At 42.2% G+C, this 21,717-nt stretch overlaps 1 protein-coding gene across 1 annotated transcript in view; it reads right to left on the bottom strand.

Moving 5' to 3' along the window:
* LOC310807815 (forkhead box protein J3-like) overlaps window positions 1–18,140 on the bottom strand; it is a 32,873-nt gene extending 14,733 nt beyond the window's left edge. Inside the window, exons 1-4 of the mRNA XM_083674421.1 lie at window positions 18,004–18,140; window positions 8,916–9,032; window positions 8,115–8,584; window positions 552–626 (exon numbers count right to left, since the gene is read on the bottom strand). Coding sequence (XP_083530547.1) covers window positions 552–626; window positions 8,115–8,474 — 435 coding nt within the window. The 5' untranslated portion in view covers window positions 8,475–8,584; window positions 8,916–9,032; window positions 18,004–18,140. The remainder of the gene's footprint in view (window positions 1–551; window positions 627–8,114; window positions 8,585–8,915; window positions 9,033–18,003) is intronic.
* Between the last annotated feature and the right edge of the window lie 3,577 nt (window positions 18,141–21,717).

The following is a 21,717-nucleotide window of genomic DNA, read 5'->3' as shown; positions in this document are numbered from 1 at the left end:
CCGCCACAGCAATTGCACTTCAGCTTCAAATCCACCAACCATGTATTTCATATTTCATGGGTTTGGTATCTCAAGATGCTAAGAAATGATGCAACTTATCTAAAAGCACACGCTTCCTCCGGCTTTGCTGAGGAGGACTTCCTTAGGGGGGAGGGAGGGCAGGGGAGGGATAAAGGGAGGGGAAGGTAGGGGAGGGAGCTATCCAACACCACTGATGCAAACAAGATGGGTGGATGGCCTAGCATCTGAAACTGTATGCGTACATGTACAGTACTTATTATTCATCACTCTATCTATCACATTATTACTTATCCCTTCCCAGCAGAATCAATATCAGCAGAGTGCTGCAAAAAGCAGCAAAATTGGCATTAGGTATTCAGCACAGTGGCCTATGTGAGGATAGCACCAGGTTGAGTGCATGAGGACGTTTGCATAAGCACATGAAAATGATGCAACAACTATTAAACCATATTGTGTTTCAAAAGAGGACAAACTCCACTTTATTTCAGTTAATAAGCAGTCATAGACAACAATGGTCCGGAAATACCTACTTTTCCAGGGTCGTCTTTGGAACGAGGCACTTTGAGAAAACACTTGTTCAGGGACAGATTATGCCGTATTGAATTCTACAAGGAGAAGGAGAGGAGGGGGAAAAGAGAGAGGGTGAGAGAAGGACTGTTAGGCATGACTTTACATGGACAAAATAGGACAACATGACAATCACTATGCCTGCATAGTTTGGAAAAATAAATGTTCACTTTTGATGAAGCAACAGTACCACTCATATAGACGCACCTGTTCATAGATACAGACTAAATGTCCTTGTGTTGTCTTTTGTGCAATAGGGACAATGCTCTTGTGACATGTGATTTACCCTGGCTGTCACCACTAAGTAATATAGGGAACCCCTGGAGCTACTGTAGCAGCAATTGTAAAACAGTGTGTGTGTGTGTGTGTGTGTGTGTGTGTATGTGTGTGTGTGTGTGTGTGTGTGTATGTGTGTGTGTGTGTGTGTGTGTGTGTGTGTCTGTGTGTGTGCATTTGTGAGATGAGATGTGGGATGCTGTACCTATACCATAGTGGTGAGAGAGGAGGCTCAGAAGCATCTGGCCTGACATGAACCTGGTTTCCCCTCAGGCCTCATCCACTCATCTGGAGCTCCTAATGAATACCACTCGGGAGAGGAGACAATGGAAACCTCTCTCTCTTTTTCTCTCTGTCTCCCTCCCTTGTTCCCTCTCTTCATATATTTTCCTCACTATCCCTTACTCTCTCTTTCAATCTTCTATTCAATCGTTCAATCTCAATCTTTCTATTCACTCTCCTTCTATATCTCTCTACCTTTCCCTCTCGTTCTATCGTGAAATCATGGAGGAGGTAAAGGAGTACACGAATGACAAAGAAGAGTGTCTGTTCATATACTTCAGAATAAAGCATAGGCAAACAGTGACTGTCTGGAAAAGACATCTCTATAATTGTATTCATGGCATCCTATAGTGTTTTTCAGACAGGCCAGAAGAACCTCATTGATCCAAACATACGCACGCACGCACGCACACACACACACATACTCATAGAGTCAAAAGCCCACCAGATCTCTCACACTAAAAGACTACTTCTTTGTCTCCTCCAGGGGATGACATCATGGTCCAACAGAGGACAGATGTACACCGTTGACAGACAGACCACATCATCTCCACAATGAGGCCTGTTCACCAGCTACTGTAAGACCCCAGCTGTACAGTTCATCTACAGAGACCCCCGTTAGGCCGTTACTAAGAGAGAGACAGTGCTTCCCTCAGTAAACGGGCTGATTTTTTGCCACAACACTGTGAGACGGCAATAATGCACTGAGTGGTTGCGACGTGAACTGAGATAATGCGATTCGCTGCTCGACGCCGCGTCCACCCACTCGTTTGATGGCATTTAGTGATTAATGAGCTTATTGGGCCCAGCTGTGACCATGCTGCTGCCCAGCGCTAAATGAATCGCAGTGAAAGGCATCATACTGTGCGACCGAGGTGTGTGAGTGTCTTTTTTTTTCCTGGTTGGGGGAGCGGTTACATTCTCTGGTTAAATGTAAGGATTTGGGATTTTGAGATTAGCCGCATGTTGATATAATCATGGCTATTGGCTATCATTAGTTAGAGCTGCTTTAGTAGGACAAACAGCCGGTACAGTATGGTATGAAATGTGAAATGGGACGCAGGCTGTTACATAACACATACGCTGATTAAGCATGAGTGACTTTTAAAATGTGGGTTTTTGGAGCACTACTGGGGAGGGAGGGAGGAAGGGAGAGAGAGGAGAGAGAGAGAGCAAGTGAGAGAGAGAGAGAGAGAGAGAGAGAGAGAGGGGGGGGGTGTTATATGGGAGCTTATGTCTGCAGATGGTGATTATATAGGGCAAAGGGGGACATGCTGAAAGTGCTGAGGACATTAACCCAGATGGGTGTGATGGTTGCAGGGCATATAGACAAAGGTCAAAGTGAGTGCAAAGCGCTGGAGACATAAGTCTATCGGGCTATGGTGGAGATAGGGTGGAGGAAGAATTCAGAGAGAGATCAATAAAAGGTAAAAGCTGGGGATATAAGTCAGAGTGCAGATGATATCAGCCACAGCCATAGTGAGACATGTGGAGGAAAGTGTTGCGTAGTAAGATGTTCCACAGTATACAGCGATGTTCCACAGTACATAGTGTCGAAATCCTGGGTCAAAGTTAATGATCAGGTCTGACAGAGATTGTGATGTAGGTCAGAGTGAGGCGAATTGAGTGAGTGGAGAGAGCGGAGTGGTCACAGGGTGGTGTCAGGTGAGAGAGGGTGAGTGGTGTATCTCTGGGGCTTGGCAGGGCTCCCCACAGAAAGAGTAAGAGTCAGCAGTATTCACAAGTGACTCTTATTCTACTGTAACTCTACTGGAGTGTCAGGAGATTTGTCCTACAGCCTAGGGCATGCTGCCAGAGAGAGAGGGGGGGGGGGGGGCTGGGGGGGGGGCGAAAGAGAACATGGGAATGGAAGAGACTGAGAGAAAGGAGAGGAGTGCCAGAGAGGAGAGGATATATATAGATCGATAGATAGATAGACAGATAGATAGATAAAGATGGAGAGGAAAGACAGAAAGACAGAAAGGGTGGGGGATGAGGACAGACATTGTTGGTTCTAAACACCTCATGGTATCTAAACATCACTGCGGCGCACCTGAGCAGTCAGACAGACAGACACTGTAGGGGGGGGGGGGTGAATACAACTCACTGCTTCAAACACAGCCCATATGAATACATATTCATTTCATTTGATGGTGACGGACCCACCCCCATCCCTCTCAGTGAAGAACTTTAAGTCAGCCATAAGTGAAGTGGCGCTGTGTGACTGATGGCCACAAAGGGATCTCAGGAGATGGAACTGGAGCTTCTGTCTCTAGGGACCTAATGAGCAAAGAGCTATGCGCACAGCAACGTCTCTGCACAGACAAAGAGGACATAGAAAAACAAAGTACAGGATGTGCCATTGCAAATTGTCCACCCCTTTTTAATGTGAATATTTCAACGTGTAGTGTGTAGGTTGAACTTGAAGGGATAGTTCACCCAAATTACAAAATCACTTATTTTGTTACTCTGAAAGGACAGACTTCTATCAACACTTTGGTTCTGTTTATCTGGGCACTGTCACTAACTGCTAATTGATAGCATTTTTTTACCAAAAAACAATGGAAGTCAATGGACGCTAAATGTGTATGTTTGATCCCCAAATCACTCAATTACTTGACTTAAATGACTGTGAGTTGATTTGAGCATGACCTATCAAAAATGCTAATTTGGGGTCCATTGTCTTCCATTGGTTTTTGGTAAAACATACTTTACCAAAGCAATAACACATGAGAGGGTGTGCTATATATCGTGGATATCGGAACGGCTGTGATGTGGTCATAGGCTATGGCGATATCCCAGAGAAAGCACACCCTTGAGTGTGCTATTGCTTTTATACAACAGGTTTACACTGACAGCAACAATTCTACCAAAACGCAATGGTGCTAGTGGGGTTTTTTCATAATTGTTCATGTTTTTCATGGTTTATGCCCTTCGCCTATGAAAGTAGTCAATAAAACTATTCCCGTAGTTTGGGATGCAGGTTGGTTGATAGCTCTGGAACGCATGGTCTAATATGATTGGCATGGCAACCAAGTAAATAAATCTCTACCTGGCTGACTTCAAAGCTAGTTATCCAGTTCGGTTTTTGAGGAGTGTAGCAGCATAAGGATGACAAAAACAACCTTGAATTATCCATTATTGTCAGAATCCTTCCATTGGTCTAGCAACGTTTTCATTATTGAAAAACATGTTTTAAAAAAGCTACAATATCCTGAAGAGTGTTTGTGGTGTATGTATACATTTTGCAAGTGAAAGTGATGAGGTAGCCATGCTGGTATCGTGGATATTGTAACGGCTGCAATCCTTCTTGGCCAATCACAATACTTGATTTGATCAACCCAACTCAATCAATATTAGCTGTTGGTTACAGTCCCCTTGGCAAGGGGATGGAATGACACCCATGCAGAACATGGTCAATGTCCCCAGTCATCTTCTCCTTTCCTGTCTCCTTTCCTTCATGGTCACATGAAGATCCCTTATTCACACCTTTCTATGCGATACTGTATGTACTGGAATTAACTTTTTACAGGTATGAATGGAATGTACTGCACCAATTATTCATAATGAAAGACAGCCTTGTAATTGTTGCTTTCCAGCCCTTTTTGAAACCCCACCCCTATTATAGACTCATAACATAATTATACACCCCAGGGCGAATAATGAAGGGAATATGTCATTGGGCGTGTGCCTACTGTCATTAGAATATAACAACAGAAATCATTCACTTTTAATTGAAGTTGGTGAGACACACACACACGCAAGCATGCACCCACGCACGCACCCACGCACAGTGCAGTGTTTACACCCAGGACTAGGTTTGAGAGACCTCTATGGTGAACATGTGTCAATTTAGTTAACAACTGTTTTCAGGCCAGTTTTGCAGTTAGGCATATACTGTAGGTAAGGATGGCATAGGGTGGCACGGTGCAGGTACAGGAGATCTGCAGTGGTGTTTCTGGGCATGGAGGTTGACCTTGGGGTATGAGGAAGGTGTGTGGTCACACACACACACACACACGCATGCACATCTGGCTGGCAGACAGGACAGGCGTGACATGTTAACAGAGGATGCTGGGATGCATGTAACAGCTATGTGTGCGTTGCCGGGCAACAGAGAGCAAACATACCAAGTGAGCAAATCTGTCACTGACAAAATATCATGCATTTTATAGGGACCACAGAGTTCATGTTCATCTTAAACATATTCACATAGGCTAGACACCAACGCATTCACTCACTATATCCATCTCCATTATCACTAATATAAAGATAAAAGACAGAGTGCATTGTTGTACTGTACTGTCCGTAACCTGGCATTGTAGAAGAAAGGTTAAATAAAATCATATGGAGGTCATTTAAACAATAACAAAAAGCCTACATTTTCGACATTTTCAATGCAATACAGCTCCGAAGCATGCTGTTAATATGAAGTTTGTTGAACTTGCTTCAAGTTCTCAGGGTCCCTCCACCCCATCGATGCAACAGTAAGGGAAACACATTTATCTAATTGACCAATAACAGTGATAGTAAATCCCTGAAGTGCCTTTCCTTTCAGCAGCACACTGATTGTACAGTAGGCCCTGGTGAGGACCTAGCTGGCCTGTTGGCATGGAGGGACACGTGGGTGTGAAAGGGCTGCTAGGGCGCAGTAAAGGGCGGGCATGGGAAAGTAGATCCGTGCAGAGTAGAATCCAAAGGCAGCTAGGGCTGGTAGAGAAACTACAGGATATTTGACTGTGCAGAAGATACCTGCTGACAGCAGCTTTGTATGCTATCAAGAAGGAACAACAGAGACAAACGAGTCGTCAGTTCACTTTATAAGATGTAGCATAATTACAATTCAATATTCAATACAAACCAGTAGAATCAATAGAATGTTTTTGACAAATGCTAATCTAGAACAACTGCATTGCTACTGAGTACTACAGCTTATAACAATATTTGCTAAAACAGACCAATGAAGCAGAGCACTTCAAAAACCCTGTTTCATATGATGTAACAAGCTCAAGAGCTCATGATATCTCAGTGCTCTACACAGGTTTTACAAGAGCTAATACAGCCCAGCACAGCCCAGCACTGCCCAGCACAGCCCAGCACAGCCCAGCACTGCCCAGCACAGCCCAGCACAGCCCAGCACAGCCCAACACACAACACATCTTTTGATAAGAGTGCAAGAATGACTAGAGCTCTTGACATGTCCTGTTTCCTGATAAGATGCGGACGTCTTATGACCTTGACGAGTTATCTGATTACACTCCTGTATCCTGTAGCTAATGCGCAGCCTGCATTCAAAATGTGTGTGTGTGTGTGTGTGTGTGTGTGTGTGTGTGTGTGTGTGTGTGTGTGTGTGTGTGTGTGTGTGTGTGTGTGTGCGCGAGTGAGCCTTGTTGTCCTGGTTTCAACCCTGCCTCTCTCCTGCACATCCACATTATCATACAGAGCAGACGAGTGCGTGTACTGGGTAGTAAACCTCTTCTCCACTACCCAGTCTCCTCTCCTGCTGAGCTGCCCCAGTGTAATCTGTAGACTGCACACGTATGCCTACCTGCGTGGGAGTCTCTCTCTTATTCTCGCTCACTCACTAGCTTGTCTGGTTGTGTGTGTGTCTGTGTGTGTGTGTGTGTGTGTGTGTGTGTGTGTGTGTGTGTGTGTGTGTGTGTGTGTGTGTGTGTGTGTGCGTGTGAGAGACAGAGAAAGACATAGTGAGACAACAACTGAGAAGTGTAAGTGAGTGAATCTGCATCTTTAGAAGGGTGAGACAATCTGAAAAGGTGTGTGCATGTGTGTGTGTATGAAAAAAAACAATGTATTCTCCAAATCAAGGCAGCCAGACACTCGTAAGGCTCCACGTCTGTCTCCTACTGCGTGCAGCTGATAGCAATCACCTTGACTGTAATGAATAAGCTACTCGTTCTTTGATGCAGATCACAGCTTCAACCACATCATCTTGTGAGTCTGCACTTGGGCAGGTACATCCGGGGCTAAATGTTCACAGCTTGTACCATGTATGCTGAGGGTCTATTAGTCATCTGCAGGCCTATTTAACCAAATATTGATGTGAGAATCGTCCATCTGCCTTTTGTTTACTATACCCCACCCATCTCATAGAGGGATAGTTCACCCAAATTACAAAATTAAATTGCTGACATGGTAAGGAGACAAATACAGTATGTCATACAGTATGTCATATTGTGAACTATCCCTTTATGAAGGGGATTTCTATTCCAAAAAGAGGCTCATACATAGGACATATCAATACTCTAATAAGCAAAAATCGTTCCTGTGTCTAAATGTAAAAAAAAACAGGGATGTATCTGTATCTCACCAACAAGCATAGAACACTACAAGAACAAACCAACTTGTATCTCGAGCCTTTTCGGTGCTGCTGCCATGCAATTTAGCGCAGGAGCTGTGTCTGGAAGATTAAAGCCAGAGAATAAACACAGGTTTGTCAAAGGAAAGTGGAAGGGGGGGAAGATATTCACATTCACTGAGGAAATCTTGCAGAGATTACAGTAAATGTTGATACTTTACAGAAAGCCTCTTCAGTGTGTCACAGAAAATAACTGTCTCTGTCATATACTGTTCCACTACTGGCGGCCTAATAAGGGGAGTATCCCAAATAGATCTACAACTTATCTTTCTCCAATAACATAGCTAATCAACTCTTGTCAAATTGCCGATGATTCACACAGCGCTACACATAAAGGATTAAATCATGTCACTTGAATGGAATGCTAGATTTCTGTCACTCTCACTGTGCTGTGCATTTCTTTGAAGCTTAATACCCGAGGATCTGGCTACCATAGGAATGCCTGAGCAATTACCCATCTTACTTACAGTATATAAACTCACTCATTACTGCTGCAATTCAGTTCCAAAGTGTGTATATTATAATAGATCAATCTCAAATGAATGGGAAACATTTTCACCCTCCACCTTCCTCCTTGTCCTCTCCCACCTACCTTCCAGCCACTGCCTGCCTCCCGGTAGTAGGGGAAGTTATCGCAGATCCATTGGTAGATCTCGCTAAGGGTCATCCTCTTGCGCGGAGAGCCGTTGATAGCGAAGGTGATGAGGCTGGCGTAGCTGTAGGGGGGCTTGCCGTCCCGGTGCTGGGACGCCTCCTCCTGGTCCAGCGTGGTACCCGGCTCCATCTGGACGCTCTTCTTGCCCGGTCCATGAGCATGTCCATGGACATGGTGGTGCCCATGGGCATTGTGGTGGTGGTGGTGCCCAGCGTCTGCCTTCTGGATGGCCGCCCGCATGCTGAGCTGGGGCAGCCAGTCCATAGAGGTCAGACTGCTCTCCAGTTCAGAGGTCATGGTTTGTGGTGGTGGGGTCGTGGAGGTGGGTGGGGAATTCAGGGGCGGAGCAGGAGGATGCTCTCCGTTGGCTCACTGGATTGCTGTTGTGTGGTGGCCCCAGCTGAAGTCTGGAAGTGGAGGTTTGTTTACAAGCGCTGGCTGCTAATGCTAATGTCATGCTGCTACATACAACAGATGTAGTGTTTTATCATAAATAGAGGCTACAGTTATCAGTGTATAATAAAGTACAATAGGATTCACTTATAGATTTGATATACAGTATACATCTGACTAGGATTTGGCGAAATTGAAGCATCATGGTTATTTTTGTGCACATAGAAGCATTTTGTTCACAAAGCAACTGTTTCTGATTAGTTTCCAACATGTCAATTTGACTATAAAGGAAAACAATACAGTAAGTAAGTAAACAATGATATATATGAGGTAAAGAGTTCTTACTCTTTCCATTTCTTTCCATCTCTCTTCTGGCCCAAGCATCTGTGGAATTCACTGAGGTGTCCTTCTCTGGTGCATGTTCACACCACGTTCCTCATTTAGGCTCTGTTTTGGCCTCTGCTGTAATGCGGAAAACACAGGAGAAGATGAGTTTGTAAGGTCCTCTGACTGAACACACTCATAGAATACACAAAGCAACACCACCACCATCATGGTAAAAACCTTGCTTTAGTGCTAACTTCTGTCTATCTGGTTTGCATCTCTGTCATTCTCCCTCCGACAAAGTGGAAATGGCAACTGGATCTGCGGAGTGACTAAAAGCTGGGGAATTGTTTTCACAAGTGCCTGCCAAATGGGGGAACAGCTCGGGAGGAATTCCAACTCGCCAGAGAAACCCGTAAGCCCCACATCCTCCGCCATTCTCTCTGTCAACGACGTGCCTCACTCTGCTGTCAAGACCAAGCCCACCTTTCAGTTTGAGACTTGAATGCACAAGCTCCTGAAGAGTTTAAACAAGACATAGAATACAGGACTGTGTGATCTGAAGTATAAATGAGGAAAAGCTTTGATTGAATAGTTTTTGAGTGAGACTCAGAAGCTTAGTAGAGAGCCCCTATTTCAAATCATACATCCAACAGCACAGAGATCCAGCTGCTGTTTTTAGGGATACCTCTGAAATTACAATGTCATGTGATACGTGATTTTTGGCTGCAGTCCAGATATAGGACGACCTTCACTATATTCCATAAAGGTGCACACGAGGTCATTGTAATGCGAGAGCATATTCTTTAGAAGATAAATCACAAATGTTGTATTTTATGTCAGAGTAAGAATGGAGTGTAGTTCTGAGGGAGTGTGGACCAGAATGCCCAGCTTGAACCTTGAACACATTCAGGGGCTAAAACCTAGGTATTAGAGATTAGCTTGCAAAGGATACAGCAGTCCAAGTCTATACCTACATCTCAGACAGAGCACATACAACAACCTCTAAGTGTCCTTCAACAGAGAAGAACACACACACACACACACACACACACACACACACACACACACACACACACACACACACACACACACACACACACACACTGTACAGTATCATAGACTAGAACTTCAATGAGGAAAACCTACCAGAAATACACACTCAGTCTCTGCTAACCCCTTGAGAGCAACATACAGGAGGAGGTAAAAACAAGGACCTGAAATTCTCTGCCTGCAAACTAGCTTAATTACAAGTCGAAAAAACAAATGTTTAACGCACACTCATCTAGCCAAACAAGCTGGGGTACGGAGGGGGAGGGGAAAAATGCCCAGTGAGCTTTTGCACAGCCGCCCCCGTCTCCTCCTGAAGGGCCCCTCTGACAGTGGCACTCTGGGAGAACGCCAGAACCCCCCCCCCCCCACACACACACACACACACACACACACACACACCCCCACCCCCCCATCCCATGAAGCCATCTTAATTAGTCCACCTTTTTGCTGCAGGGGGGTAGAAAAAAAAACGCAACAACAAGTTCTTATTTTCCTCTCATTAAGAGGATGGAGGCTAGAGCTGAAAATCAGGCTCCCACAAGCCCCGACCTGCTGTGCCGCTGTTGTTATTGTTGGAGTTTGAGCGTGGGCTGCGCTGTTGTCACGGAGGCGTGGCATTAGCCTAGAGAGAGACGCTACTAGCGAGGCGCTAGGATGAGTAATAGAAGAGAATAGACAGGGGCATGACACGGCTTCTAGGGAGAGGGGCCGAACCAAAAAAGATTATTACCCGGTGGAAATTATTACCCAGTCAACTAGTCCCAAAGTGACTAGCATAACCCAATGTACACCTGGGAGCACCCAGCCTATTGTTATCTTATCTGTGATTAGGGGTTGTAGTATGTTATTGTACCGCCATCACTGAGGTATTTGTTACTCGTTTGTTAATCAACCACATCCATAGTAAAGGAATTGCCTTAGATGGAGCCTTGACACATAGCAATTACAGGTGAAAAACAGGACAGGGAACGCTGAGGTCTTGGAAATTAATTAAAGGTAGACTCTGGGATATGACATCACACCTGTAAAAACAGAGCAACTTTCATCAAAGATATTGTAGTGAACAAGAGTGAACAAGAGCGTCCACTTGTTTCACTGCACTCCGACATAACATAGCAGAGCGCATGCGCCAATCACATTCAACTCTACAGTGTAATTTCTCTACCCTGTTGCATCTCTGTTTTTGAGTCTCTGGCAGCATCGCCCTACTCATTTTGCTATGACGTCATATCCCAGAGTCTACCTTTAAGGATGGTAAACCAAAAGCCATCAGCCACACCACCCTGCATCCCTCTGCTGGCTTGTTTGGTAAAGCTAAGCCGGGTATGCTTTGGTTGATCCTTGGATGGGGGACCAAAAAAGCTGGAAGTGCTGTTGGAGGACCAGTAGGTAGCACTCCTCCCTCTGGTCTAAGGGACTCCAATGCCCCAGGACAGTGAATGGATGCTATCCTTCAGATGTGATGTAAAACTGAGGTCCTGGGGCCTGAGTTGTAAAAGATTCCATGGCACTTACTGCACGAGTGTCCTGGCTAAATTCCCAAACTGGCCCTCATAATATCATGGCCACCTAATCATCCCCTGATTCAATTGGCTTGTTCTTCCCCCACTGCAAATATTGAATAACTTCTTCCAAGTTCTGCCTTTATTCATTCTCCTTTGTAGATCTCAGACAACTGGGCAGGTATAAGTAATAATAGCTCCATATAGTTTCTGCCGTTTTCTTACTTATTCACAGTCCTATCAGATCTGTGAAGGGGAGTGAGCGAGGAGAGATGGGAAGGAGGAACTTGATGGAATGAAACCCAGCCTGGATCTCCTTGCAGCATTGGAGAGATAGAGAGAGAGAGAGAGAGAGAGAGAGAGAGAGAGAGAGAGAGAGAGAGAGAGAGAGAGAGAGACAGAGAGACAGAGAGACAGAGAGAGAGAGAGAGAAATATGATCCCGAGGAGGGTCAGTCTCAAATTACAAAGAATCTTATTGGCATAATAATTCCTTCTTATCCAGGTTCTCATGATATCATTATTTAGCTTGAACTTGAGCATTTTTTGTGAGCAAGAATAGGTGGTCCAGAATTATGCCACATGGATTTGGAACACTTTAGAAGTTTAGGGTTAGGGTTAGCTATCAGCCTGCCTATTAGCCTCAATAAAGTTCATTAACAACAAATGACGGAGCAACAAATGACGGACTTTCACTGACTGAAAACATATTACAACAAAATTCAACCCCCACTCAACAGCAATATCTCCCTCTGCACTGGGCTCTGCTTGGGCTTTCATAACTGTGAATATTGTCCCTGTACAGGAGTTTGGGGTCTGTGTGTGTGATTGGATGTATTCACCCATTAGACTTTGTAGCTGTGATGCACTCACTCAGCTGAATGCGCCGCTAACAGCTAACAGCCCCCTGCTGCTCGCAGGCTTTTAGACTGAGAGAGGCTTTACAGTTCTGCATCTTAATAGGGGACTTTGAATGGACTGGAGAGGGGGGGGGGTGTCTGTCTGTGTGTGTGTGTGTGCGTGTGTGTGTGTGTGTGCGTGTGGGTGTTTGTGTGGGTGTTGGTGGGTGGGTTGGTGAGTGGATGGGTGGGTGGGTGTGCAAGTAAGAGAGAGAGAGAGAGAGAGAGAGAGAGAGAGAGAGAGAGAGAGAGAGAGAGAGAGAAGGCAGCATCAAAATATTTTCAGAGGAAGCCGAGGTAATGATAAAATACACCCCCTCCTGGAGGGTGCCGAGCCGTGGAGCAGAGGGGGTTTCTGGGTAGGACTGTGTTATGTAGGAACACTAATGTGTCAAAAGGAGCCTGTCGGCATAGCAAGAGCTGTCAAGTCTAGGAGTAATGGGCATTCAAAAGATGGAGAAAAGGGCCCAAAAAGCCAAATCCAACGTCGTAATTACTTTCCGCTTCGATGCCAGACAACTTATCCCTGAAAAAGTTCAATTATAAGATATCGAAGCAAAGCAGCTGCCTTTATTGGGGGTTTCTCGCTCATCTTTCAATAAATATTGAGTTAAGCCCCTTGACAGTAATTACCATTTGATGTTATCCTACTTGTTCTCTCAGGGCTGAGTCCTAACTTGATATGCATGCATGCACATTGCACATAACTAGAATTTTTTGCTTGAATCATGCATTGATGTCAATGGACAAACATCAACAGTTAGAGTGTGAATTGCATTACTTCAGTCCTTATGAAACACAGATCTATTAGTTGTCTCTCCTCTCAGGTACTTAGTTGATAAACTGATGTCCATGATTGGCCTCCACAGGCCACACTCCTATGGTTTCTCAGGACTCCACACTCCACACTCCCATGGTTTCTCAGGAGGGCTGCTTGTTTCCATTATAACTAAATCAATTCAATTATTGTATAGAAATTAAATTCCTGAATTATAGAGCACAATGGTCCATTTTCAAGTACTAAACTGAATAGAATTCAATTAAACAATACAATGGCAGACGCTGCAGACGCTGTAGCCATTTTGAACTAATCAAATGTCTAGCCTACTGTACATTGTACCGTAGGTATCATACAGTAACACCTAACTACAGCAACCACAGTAGATGGTGTAAATGTACCACCAATGACCAGGAAGAAGCTATCACAACTCTCAATCCCGAGAACGGCAAAGTTAGAAAGGCGTGTTTTGTCATAAATAAAAGATGGGAGTACAGCATTTCGGCACACTCCCCCTACGAAGGGTCCCAGGGGAGGGAAGGATGCTGTTTGTGAACTCAGGCTTAGCACAGTAAAGGGCTATAGCACTGCGTCACTGAGAATCAACCGCATTCCCACATCCACCCCATACTCTGCGAGGAGTAGTCCTCTTTAAAAATTCATTAATTTACAACAAAAATAGATTAAAGCGCCCAACTGTGCCAACCTAAAAAGTTTGGCTTCTGAATAGCATTAATAATGAAACAAAGCCCCTGGAACCTAGAGGCATTCGCTTGGAGGAACGGCGTAGGTTTTGTTGCACTTTATAATGGGGAGTCATTTACATTTTTAAGAAGTATTACAGCTTTTTGATGGTTGTTTATAATTACATTGTTTTACATGCAAATTGCCTGACAATTGTTTCTCATTAAAACATAACCAGTAGAGTGCTACGAAGTTCAGAAGTGCAGCCCCTGTGCTCTACTAACCATGTAGCATAGATGTTGGCAGCAATCAAATGTTGACCAATGGAGACCAGATCTACATTAGACACATTAATTACAATCAACCCTTCATCTTTTATATAAAAATCTTTCTCTAGCTTTGAAATGACAAAACACTTGTCAAAATTAATCAGAGACTATAAAAATGCCCTAAATTAACTTGAATTTCGATGATGTGTAAAAGTTAGTGATGGCCCATATAACAATCACAGTACAAAGCCCATGAGTATGGATTCTCAGATTTAGCTCCAAGAGAGTCCTTGGTCTAAACTGCTGCACCCGGCGAAAACTATTAACTTGAAGATACACAGGTTAATAACACTGCTATCTAGGCCTATATCATTTCCTCTCAATACTTATAATGCATACACGGTCAATTTAAATTTACAGCACAGTAGTGATGGAGAAACTATGACAACTTCAACAGTTGGTCCCATGTTGGGAATAGCCCAAGCAGAATGAAGGCTTTAGAGCTAGTCTGGAGTCCATTTACCTGCAGGGGTCTTGTTACTCCATCTAATGGCAGGTCATTTGAATAATCGCTTTAACGAGGGGGGCATTTAGTAATGCGTTCAGGGACAAAGGTCTGGAATTCCAAATGATCACATTGGTATGCAAAGATGGAGACATGCACTGGTAGGGCTGTTACGGTTACACAGTGACTATTGGTTACTCGGTTACACGGTTAAGATCGTGAATCTTTTTTTTAAGAAACAAATATTGCATGTCTTCTATTTAAAAACAATGGATGTGTATGACTATTCATTAGTTAGCAACAGCAGTCCACTGCAAAGTTATTGGGCCTATGGCTCTGTAATGCGGTAATGTTATGTCAATCAGGCAATCGGATTACATTTGCATTACATTTTACATTTTTCACATTTAGCATTAGCTTTCAAACGTCAGAATTTTCGAAAGCAGACCCTCAAACAACCCTCAACATTTGGAACATTTAGATCGATTTCACCTGGTTCGAATTAAACAAAGGGACATTTAGAAATCTTCTGTAAATTTGCGTGATCTTTTTTTCCTGCGGTTCGCGACAAAAGAAACGTTGTGGGTGCCTTCAGAAACATATTTTTCTCAATGTCACTATATACTCCGGTAAAATTAGTATCACACGCTCAATTTTGGGAATTGGAACATAACATTGGTATAGCTAAAACACTGAGATCCTCCTTTCAACAGTGGCCTTCGTAAAATGTATTTCAATAACACTAATCAGAGTGGAGGGTCAGTCTCAGACAGGCACAGCCTGTTCTAATAAAAAGTTGGAACTGAACCATTATGACGGTTATGACGGTTATGACAGTTAGAACGATTATTTGCATCACGATCGACCGCTACCCAAAATTCCATAACGGTTACAGCCCTATTCACTAGTATCAATGAGGTTGGTGAGGAATTTAATGCACACTTTTACTGAGATAGCGTCTGATTAGGAGCTATGATTTACCTGTAATGCAGAAATCTAAACTCTATGCAGATACCAAGTCTCTCTTGAAAGAGATTTTATCTCAATGAGACTAACGTGGATAGATAAAGGTTAAATGACAAAAGAGGATGTCAGGAATACTCAACGGTATTACAGTACAGTATTGGATATTGCTCTTCAACCAAAGACCTTTGTAAAGGCATAATGGTATTATGCCATACCATTATTTTCAGTCGGGCTGTACAGATTAACTAATGCTTTAGTTGACAACTAATTTTTGAAAAAATGTAAGCAGATTTCTATATTTCAGACCAAGGACAAGACATGGGAGTAGATTTGATTTGGAGGCCATCATTTCATTGTTAACTTGTAAAGTACCCTATTACTCCCCAACTCATTGTTAAAGCATCATTTTGGGTTTGTTGTCTAGAAATGTTTCGAAAATCTTTGACCACCTAAATTGCAAGGTGATAATTAAGGTAAAACGACTGACAGCCCTTCAGCAAACCCACTAACTGGAACCACAGCTCCTAGTTCCAAAAAGTATAAGGCCAAAGTCTTATTTACATGGTAATAAGCGGGACAAATGTAATTCTAATGTAGTTACACATTGATAGAACAACTTTAAAAAGGTTTTTCAGTTTGTATTATTTAAAATGTACATATTTTACACATGTAGAAACTAACTCATATCATTTGGGTTAAAACCTCCCCTTGCACTAAATTAAATAATTACTCACGCAGTATGACCACAGTGGTGCTATTTTGAATTCAATTTGTTTGCAAATCTTTGAAATTGAAGCTGAAAACAGATTGAATAGCTGTAGGTATTAATCTATGTAAGAGTACTGTAGGGTGTGACTACAGTACCTGCAAATTCTGTCGCAGTTAGCCCTTTCCTGAAAAGTACCAAATGCAAAGAGGAATCATTTTCTGAAGGAGGAATAATGAATTAATGGCAATATGAAAGAAATGAAAACATGATTTTACATTATGCCTACACAGTATCAGTGTATTGCAATTTCACTAAAGTAGGCTGCTCCATCACTAATTTCTTAGCAAGAAATCATTTGCTGACATTGGCAGTAATAACAACGACCTTTTAAAGACTAAAATACAAATCATAAAACATTATGAGGGTTCCTTTTCGGCAATTCTGAAACTGCATACCATATTTTAATGAGGCATTTAGGGGTCTATGAGTGATCTATTGAGAACGTCTACAATGGCAATCAGTGAGAGTGTGGCAGCTGTTCTGCAATTAAAAAGCCAAATTACCCTCAATCAACACCATTTAAGACAGCAATTAAATCTCAGCACAAATAATGATGAGAAAAATCTGTTCAGACAGCTCTCATCTTACTGGGAATTAGAGATGCATCCAAATCAGGAACCAGGGTTCTCTCTCAAAAAAGAGAGAACCTTTTTTTGTGGTAGGCTATAGCATTGTAGTCTTTGCATAGTTGGAAACATCACTGCTGGATGATTGAAGAGGAATACTGTATCTTAATAGCAAGGCAAACCTTTTACTCATGGCATTGTTTTATCTCAAGCTGACTACAGGTATAAACATATTGGTGTATGCTGTTTGGAACTGATTCCAAATGTAAAAAGATCCATATTGTTTGACAAGGCTCACCTGGACAGACACAGACCCTATGCACATCTGAAGATACTGTAGTCACACTTGCAATGCATTATTGTTGAGCAGATGGGTCTATATCACTGATTGTAGTCTTGTATTTAAGAGATGAGAGCCATAGTTGGAATGTACACAAAATGCCAATACAGTTGTACAGTAAGGGAAGGATATCACTGAATAGTAAAGACGCTTCAATAACACATCACTCTATTTGAAGTGTATGCGCACCGCCGGGTGTCTTCGCGTTACATTATTGGAAACTTTATAACGGACCATCTCCTAAAATGGAATGCTGTGTCTATCCACTGAGCAACAATGTTGCAAACACAATATAGAATTCCCACTGAGCTGACAACATAGGTAATATCAGACTGAAAATCATACTGCATATCTGTTCATGCACAAGTTATGTTTGACAGTTCACGAATGAGATGCAACTGTCATCACTTCAAAAGTTTACGCAGGTCCAGAAGTGCAAGCATGATGTCAGGATTGTCATCGCCTTTTTCACACATTTGATTCGGTTATTGTGCTGTTAGGCTTTAATAAATGATACTATTTCTGTTGAGGACACACACATTTAAGAGCTGTGTAACTACTTGCTCTACTGAGTAACTACAAAGGTAGGCTATTACAAACTTGTGGAAGTTGACTTTACAGAATCCTTACATCTATAGACTGTCTATTATGACAGACTGAGAACCTGTCAAGGCCTGTCTGAAACTCAACCTCGGAGCTCAAGTACATTTCTTCGCCTGTGTGAGAGATTTTCTCCTGGCCTTGCTTACTGACATTCCCAAATTCTTCAGCTTACTTACCCCGGTGGATGGTTATGAACCGGTTCAAAATGTACAGAGGTTCCACGGTTCCAGTACTGCACTACAAAATTTCCTCCAAGGATTGCGCTTCGTTATCTTTTGGCGCTGTCACTTTCATTGCATGCCCCATACACGCGTCACGTTGACCAGTGATGTGGTCAGTTGAGTCCCTTGATTTGGAGAGACCTGACCCGCTATTCGCATTTGCGCTTTCACCAACAGGATTCCGGTGTCGGGTCTCTCCCCATTCCGTTCTCTTGCTAAACCACCGGAACTACTTTCAAAGCCAGCCGGAGCACGTTGAAGATAAATCCATGCACCACACCACAGTCAGGAAATATGAAATCATACTACATAACTAGTTCCCATTTTACAATAATGCCCTTTCAATGGCGTATTATAGTCATCATTATCAATAATATCAATAACACAATAATAATTCTATTGATACAAATTGTTATATCAATTATCATTGTTGAGATAATAATAATAGCAATGATAATGATACCAATTATAATCATCATCATCATCATCATCACCATCATCATCATCATCACTTTGACTATCACAGCACTTTCAACATAATGAGCCTATATGTCGCTTTTTTTCCCTATTATGTTTACTTTTTTTCCACTTTGCAATTAAGGTGATTAAGAGATTTTCTAAACATTTTTAGAAGCCCAAAGTGGTGAGAAATAGTGTACTTTACAAGTTGAAAAGGTGGCCAAAGGTGGAAAGTGAACTGCTTTCTTGGTACAACACTGTTTACTTGGCTGCATGTCACTCACTCTAGCTTTAACTTCTTGTCCTTGGTCTCATATATAGAAATCTGATCAAAAGAAAAAGAAAATTAATTGTCAACTAAAGCATTAGTTGATTAATCTGTTTAATTAATCGATTAATCTGTACAGCCATACATACTATATATCTCAATAATCTGTAACTATGATACATCTGTACGTATCTTGTCTCTTGGATGTCTTAACCGTGTATGACTCTCTTTTAATTTAATTTAATGTAGTATTGTTTTTGTGTTACTCTTGTCTATGTCTGTAACTGTTCTGTACTGTATTGTGTGTGTTTTGCTATGTGTGGACCCCAGGAAGAGTAGCTAGTAGTATACCAAGATTCACCATCTCTCTCTTCCTCCCTCCGTACTGTTACAATATGTGTTATGATTTACTCTGTAGTGCTCCCTCCTGGATAATGGAGGTCCTTGCAATGGGATGAATAATATGTCATCTTGAGAAGGCCTACAGTGTGGAAGTAGAGATCATTTTGCTCCATTTCATCAATGGTTTCTAGGCTAGTGTATCCATTGACAATGGATAGACATCAATATAGTGGCCTAATCTATCCTTTCGCTAAATCGTCATTAAGTTGTCATTAGATTTGTTAAATTCATTTTTGATAAATGTTTGGCAAGAGATTAGTTCTATTATAGCCTACATGACAAGCTCTCACTCACCCATCATAGTTCAGACACAATGATGTGTAACTGCAAAGTATCATTGTATGAGCAAACTGTTTGACACAGTGCTGGCATATGAAGTATTAAGCTATGGATAATTACATTTTCATTGGGAGGAACTTTATTTGGAATGGAGGAGATCTTCATAAAAAGTATCATACTTTCTAAAGGATTAATTGAAAATAATCATAATAGCAACTGCAGAACCTATAAAGCAGCAGTTCGCGACCAGTGATTTCCAAAGAATGTAATGACCAACTCGAGGTGTCATGAAATATAAAATGCAATTTGTTTTGTGTTGTCCAGGGGTGTATAGTGCTATTTTTCACTTTAGTGGCGGTGCGCTCACCCTAAATACATTTAGTCATCGTCAGACCAACTATAAGAGCATGCTCCTACGCTCAGTGGCGACGTTTCAGCTGAACCTATGGCAGAATAATTGGCGCTAAAATTCATTATCATAATTTGGACAGGGACTGGGAGTTCTCTTCCAGGACAATGTAGTCTTCTTCATGCAATTCTACATAGTTTTAAGCAACATTTTAATCAGCAGTTAGCTTGCTACGTTATCCTGTGTCAAGTTTGCATATTTCACTTTGAGAGAGCAGAGACTCATAGTCGTGTGCATCAGCTCACATGGAATGCGTTTCCCATCAGTGTCAATAGGCTGAACCAGTTTCCCAGAATCAAGGGAGTAGCATAGGCTACAGGGAAAGAAGTTCTCAGGGTGAATATGGCTATGGCTAGGACGACGGACAAGCATTATTAATTGTATTTGGTCCCTACTGTCTACGGTCCCTTAGAGCATCTTTTAGTCGAATAGAATACACTTGGACGGAATCATTATGTGTTATAGCTCGCAACCAAGTTGCTGCGGGACATTTTTTATGTCAATTTGGCGTTGCGGGACAAATAAGTTTGAAAAACCCTGCTATACAGGTTGCGTACTGAAAATAGAGGACCTTTGGCTGTGGTTTGTTACTATTATAAACCACAAGAGGGCACTCTAGACCAATAATTCAGTTACAGGAAGGCACATTGCTGTGAGATTTGGGTCAATCCCGTAGTTCCTTCTCCAAGACCTGTCTTTATGGAATAAAAAATAATAAATATATCCAACTCAACTCAATTATACAAAATAAATGGAAAGTGCCAATTAATGTATAGCCTACAGTACATTTCGCAACATATCTATTTAATGATGTAGAGATGGTCAGGCCTGTCCAATGATTCTATGTTTGGTGTAGAAAGTGGGAGATAAAGAGTTGAAACATTCAAAGAAACATTCTATAAAACGATAATGGTGAAGTCTACGCAGTGGTTTCTTTGTGTGTAATTAATCTTCTGAAATCTGTCACCCAACTCCGAAGAATATGATAGATCAATAAATAATAAAGTAGCTCAGAGTAACTTTTATAATAGTCTACTAAATGTGCTTCAAAACCCCTGCAACTGTGAAAATTGCTACATTTTTGCATAATTGCAGCTTGTGATCCCAGGATCAAATTAAATTAATAAATATACACCAATTGTCTTTGCATCTACCACTTTATTTTGTTTGCAGTGCAAAGCTTTGAGTAGGCTATACAACAATTGCTCTGAAAACCTCATCTGAGCGTCATAGTTTATTGTAGTGGTTATTCTCCTAAATGTAAATGTAAGAAAAAGTGTCTGCGTCTATTGAGTGCATTCCATTCAACAGTCTCTTGCTGTGGTCACATAATTGAACGCTGTCAGTGTGCAACTGAAGAATATGCCCCTCCTCGTAGGATTTCTGTGATTGGTCAATGAGGCCGGCGCGGCTATTTTGTCCATGATTGATGTGGTTCAGCTGGAAAAGGGTTGAACTGAACCAAGGCAAGAAAGATGTGTGGTTTGTTGCACGATTTTTGTGTGTTCTCTTTTCCGGTGTTCTGCAATACTTCTACCTGAAAGTAGCCTTTAGCTGACCTCTAAAGATTTGTTTAAATAGCTTACCACAAACAAACATTGAAAGAGAAAAACAAAAATAACATAAAAAAACAACTAGGCTACACCTCCTGGATCAACATAAACCTATACAGGCTACTGAGCTACCCTGTTGGCTATTTGGCTAACCATAAAAACATAATTCTATCTGTGAAAAGTGAACAGGGAATCAGTAGCGATGCATAGCTTTAACAAAACGTCTACTGGAGTGTCTCTCTCTCCCCCTAACCGCGCCCCCCCCCCCCTCTCTCTCTCTCAGAAGTGGGTCACTGATG

The sequence above is a fragment of the Argentina silus genome (genome assembly GCF_951799395.1).
Source record: "Argentina silus genome assembly, chromosome: 8".
NCBI lineage: Eukaryota > Metazoa > Chordata > Actinopteri > Argentiniformes > Argentinidae > Argentina > Argentina silus.
Note: the sequence above shows the minus strand (reverse complement) of the source record. Positions and strands in the feature narration are given on the sequence as shown.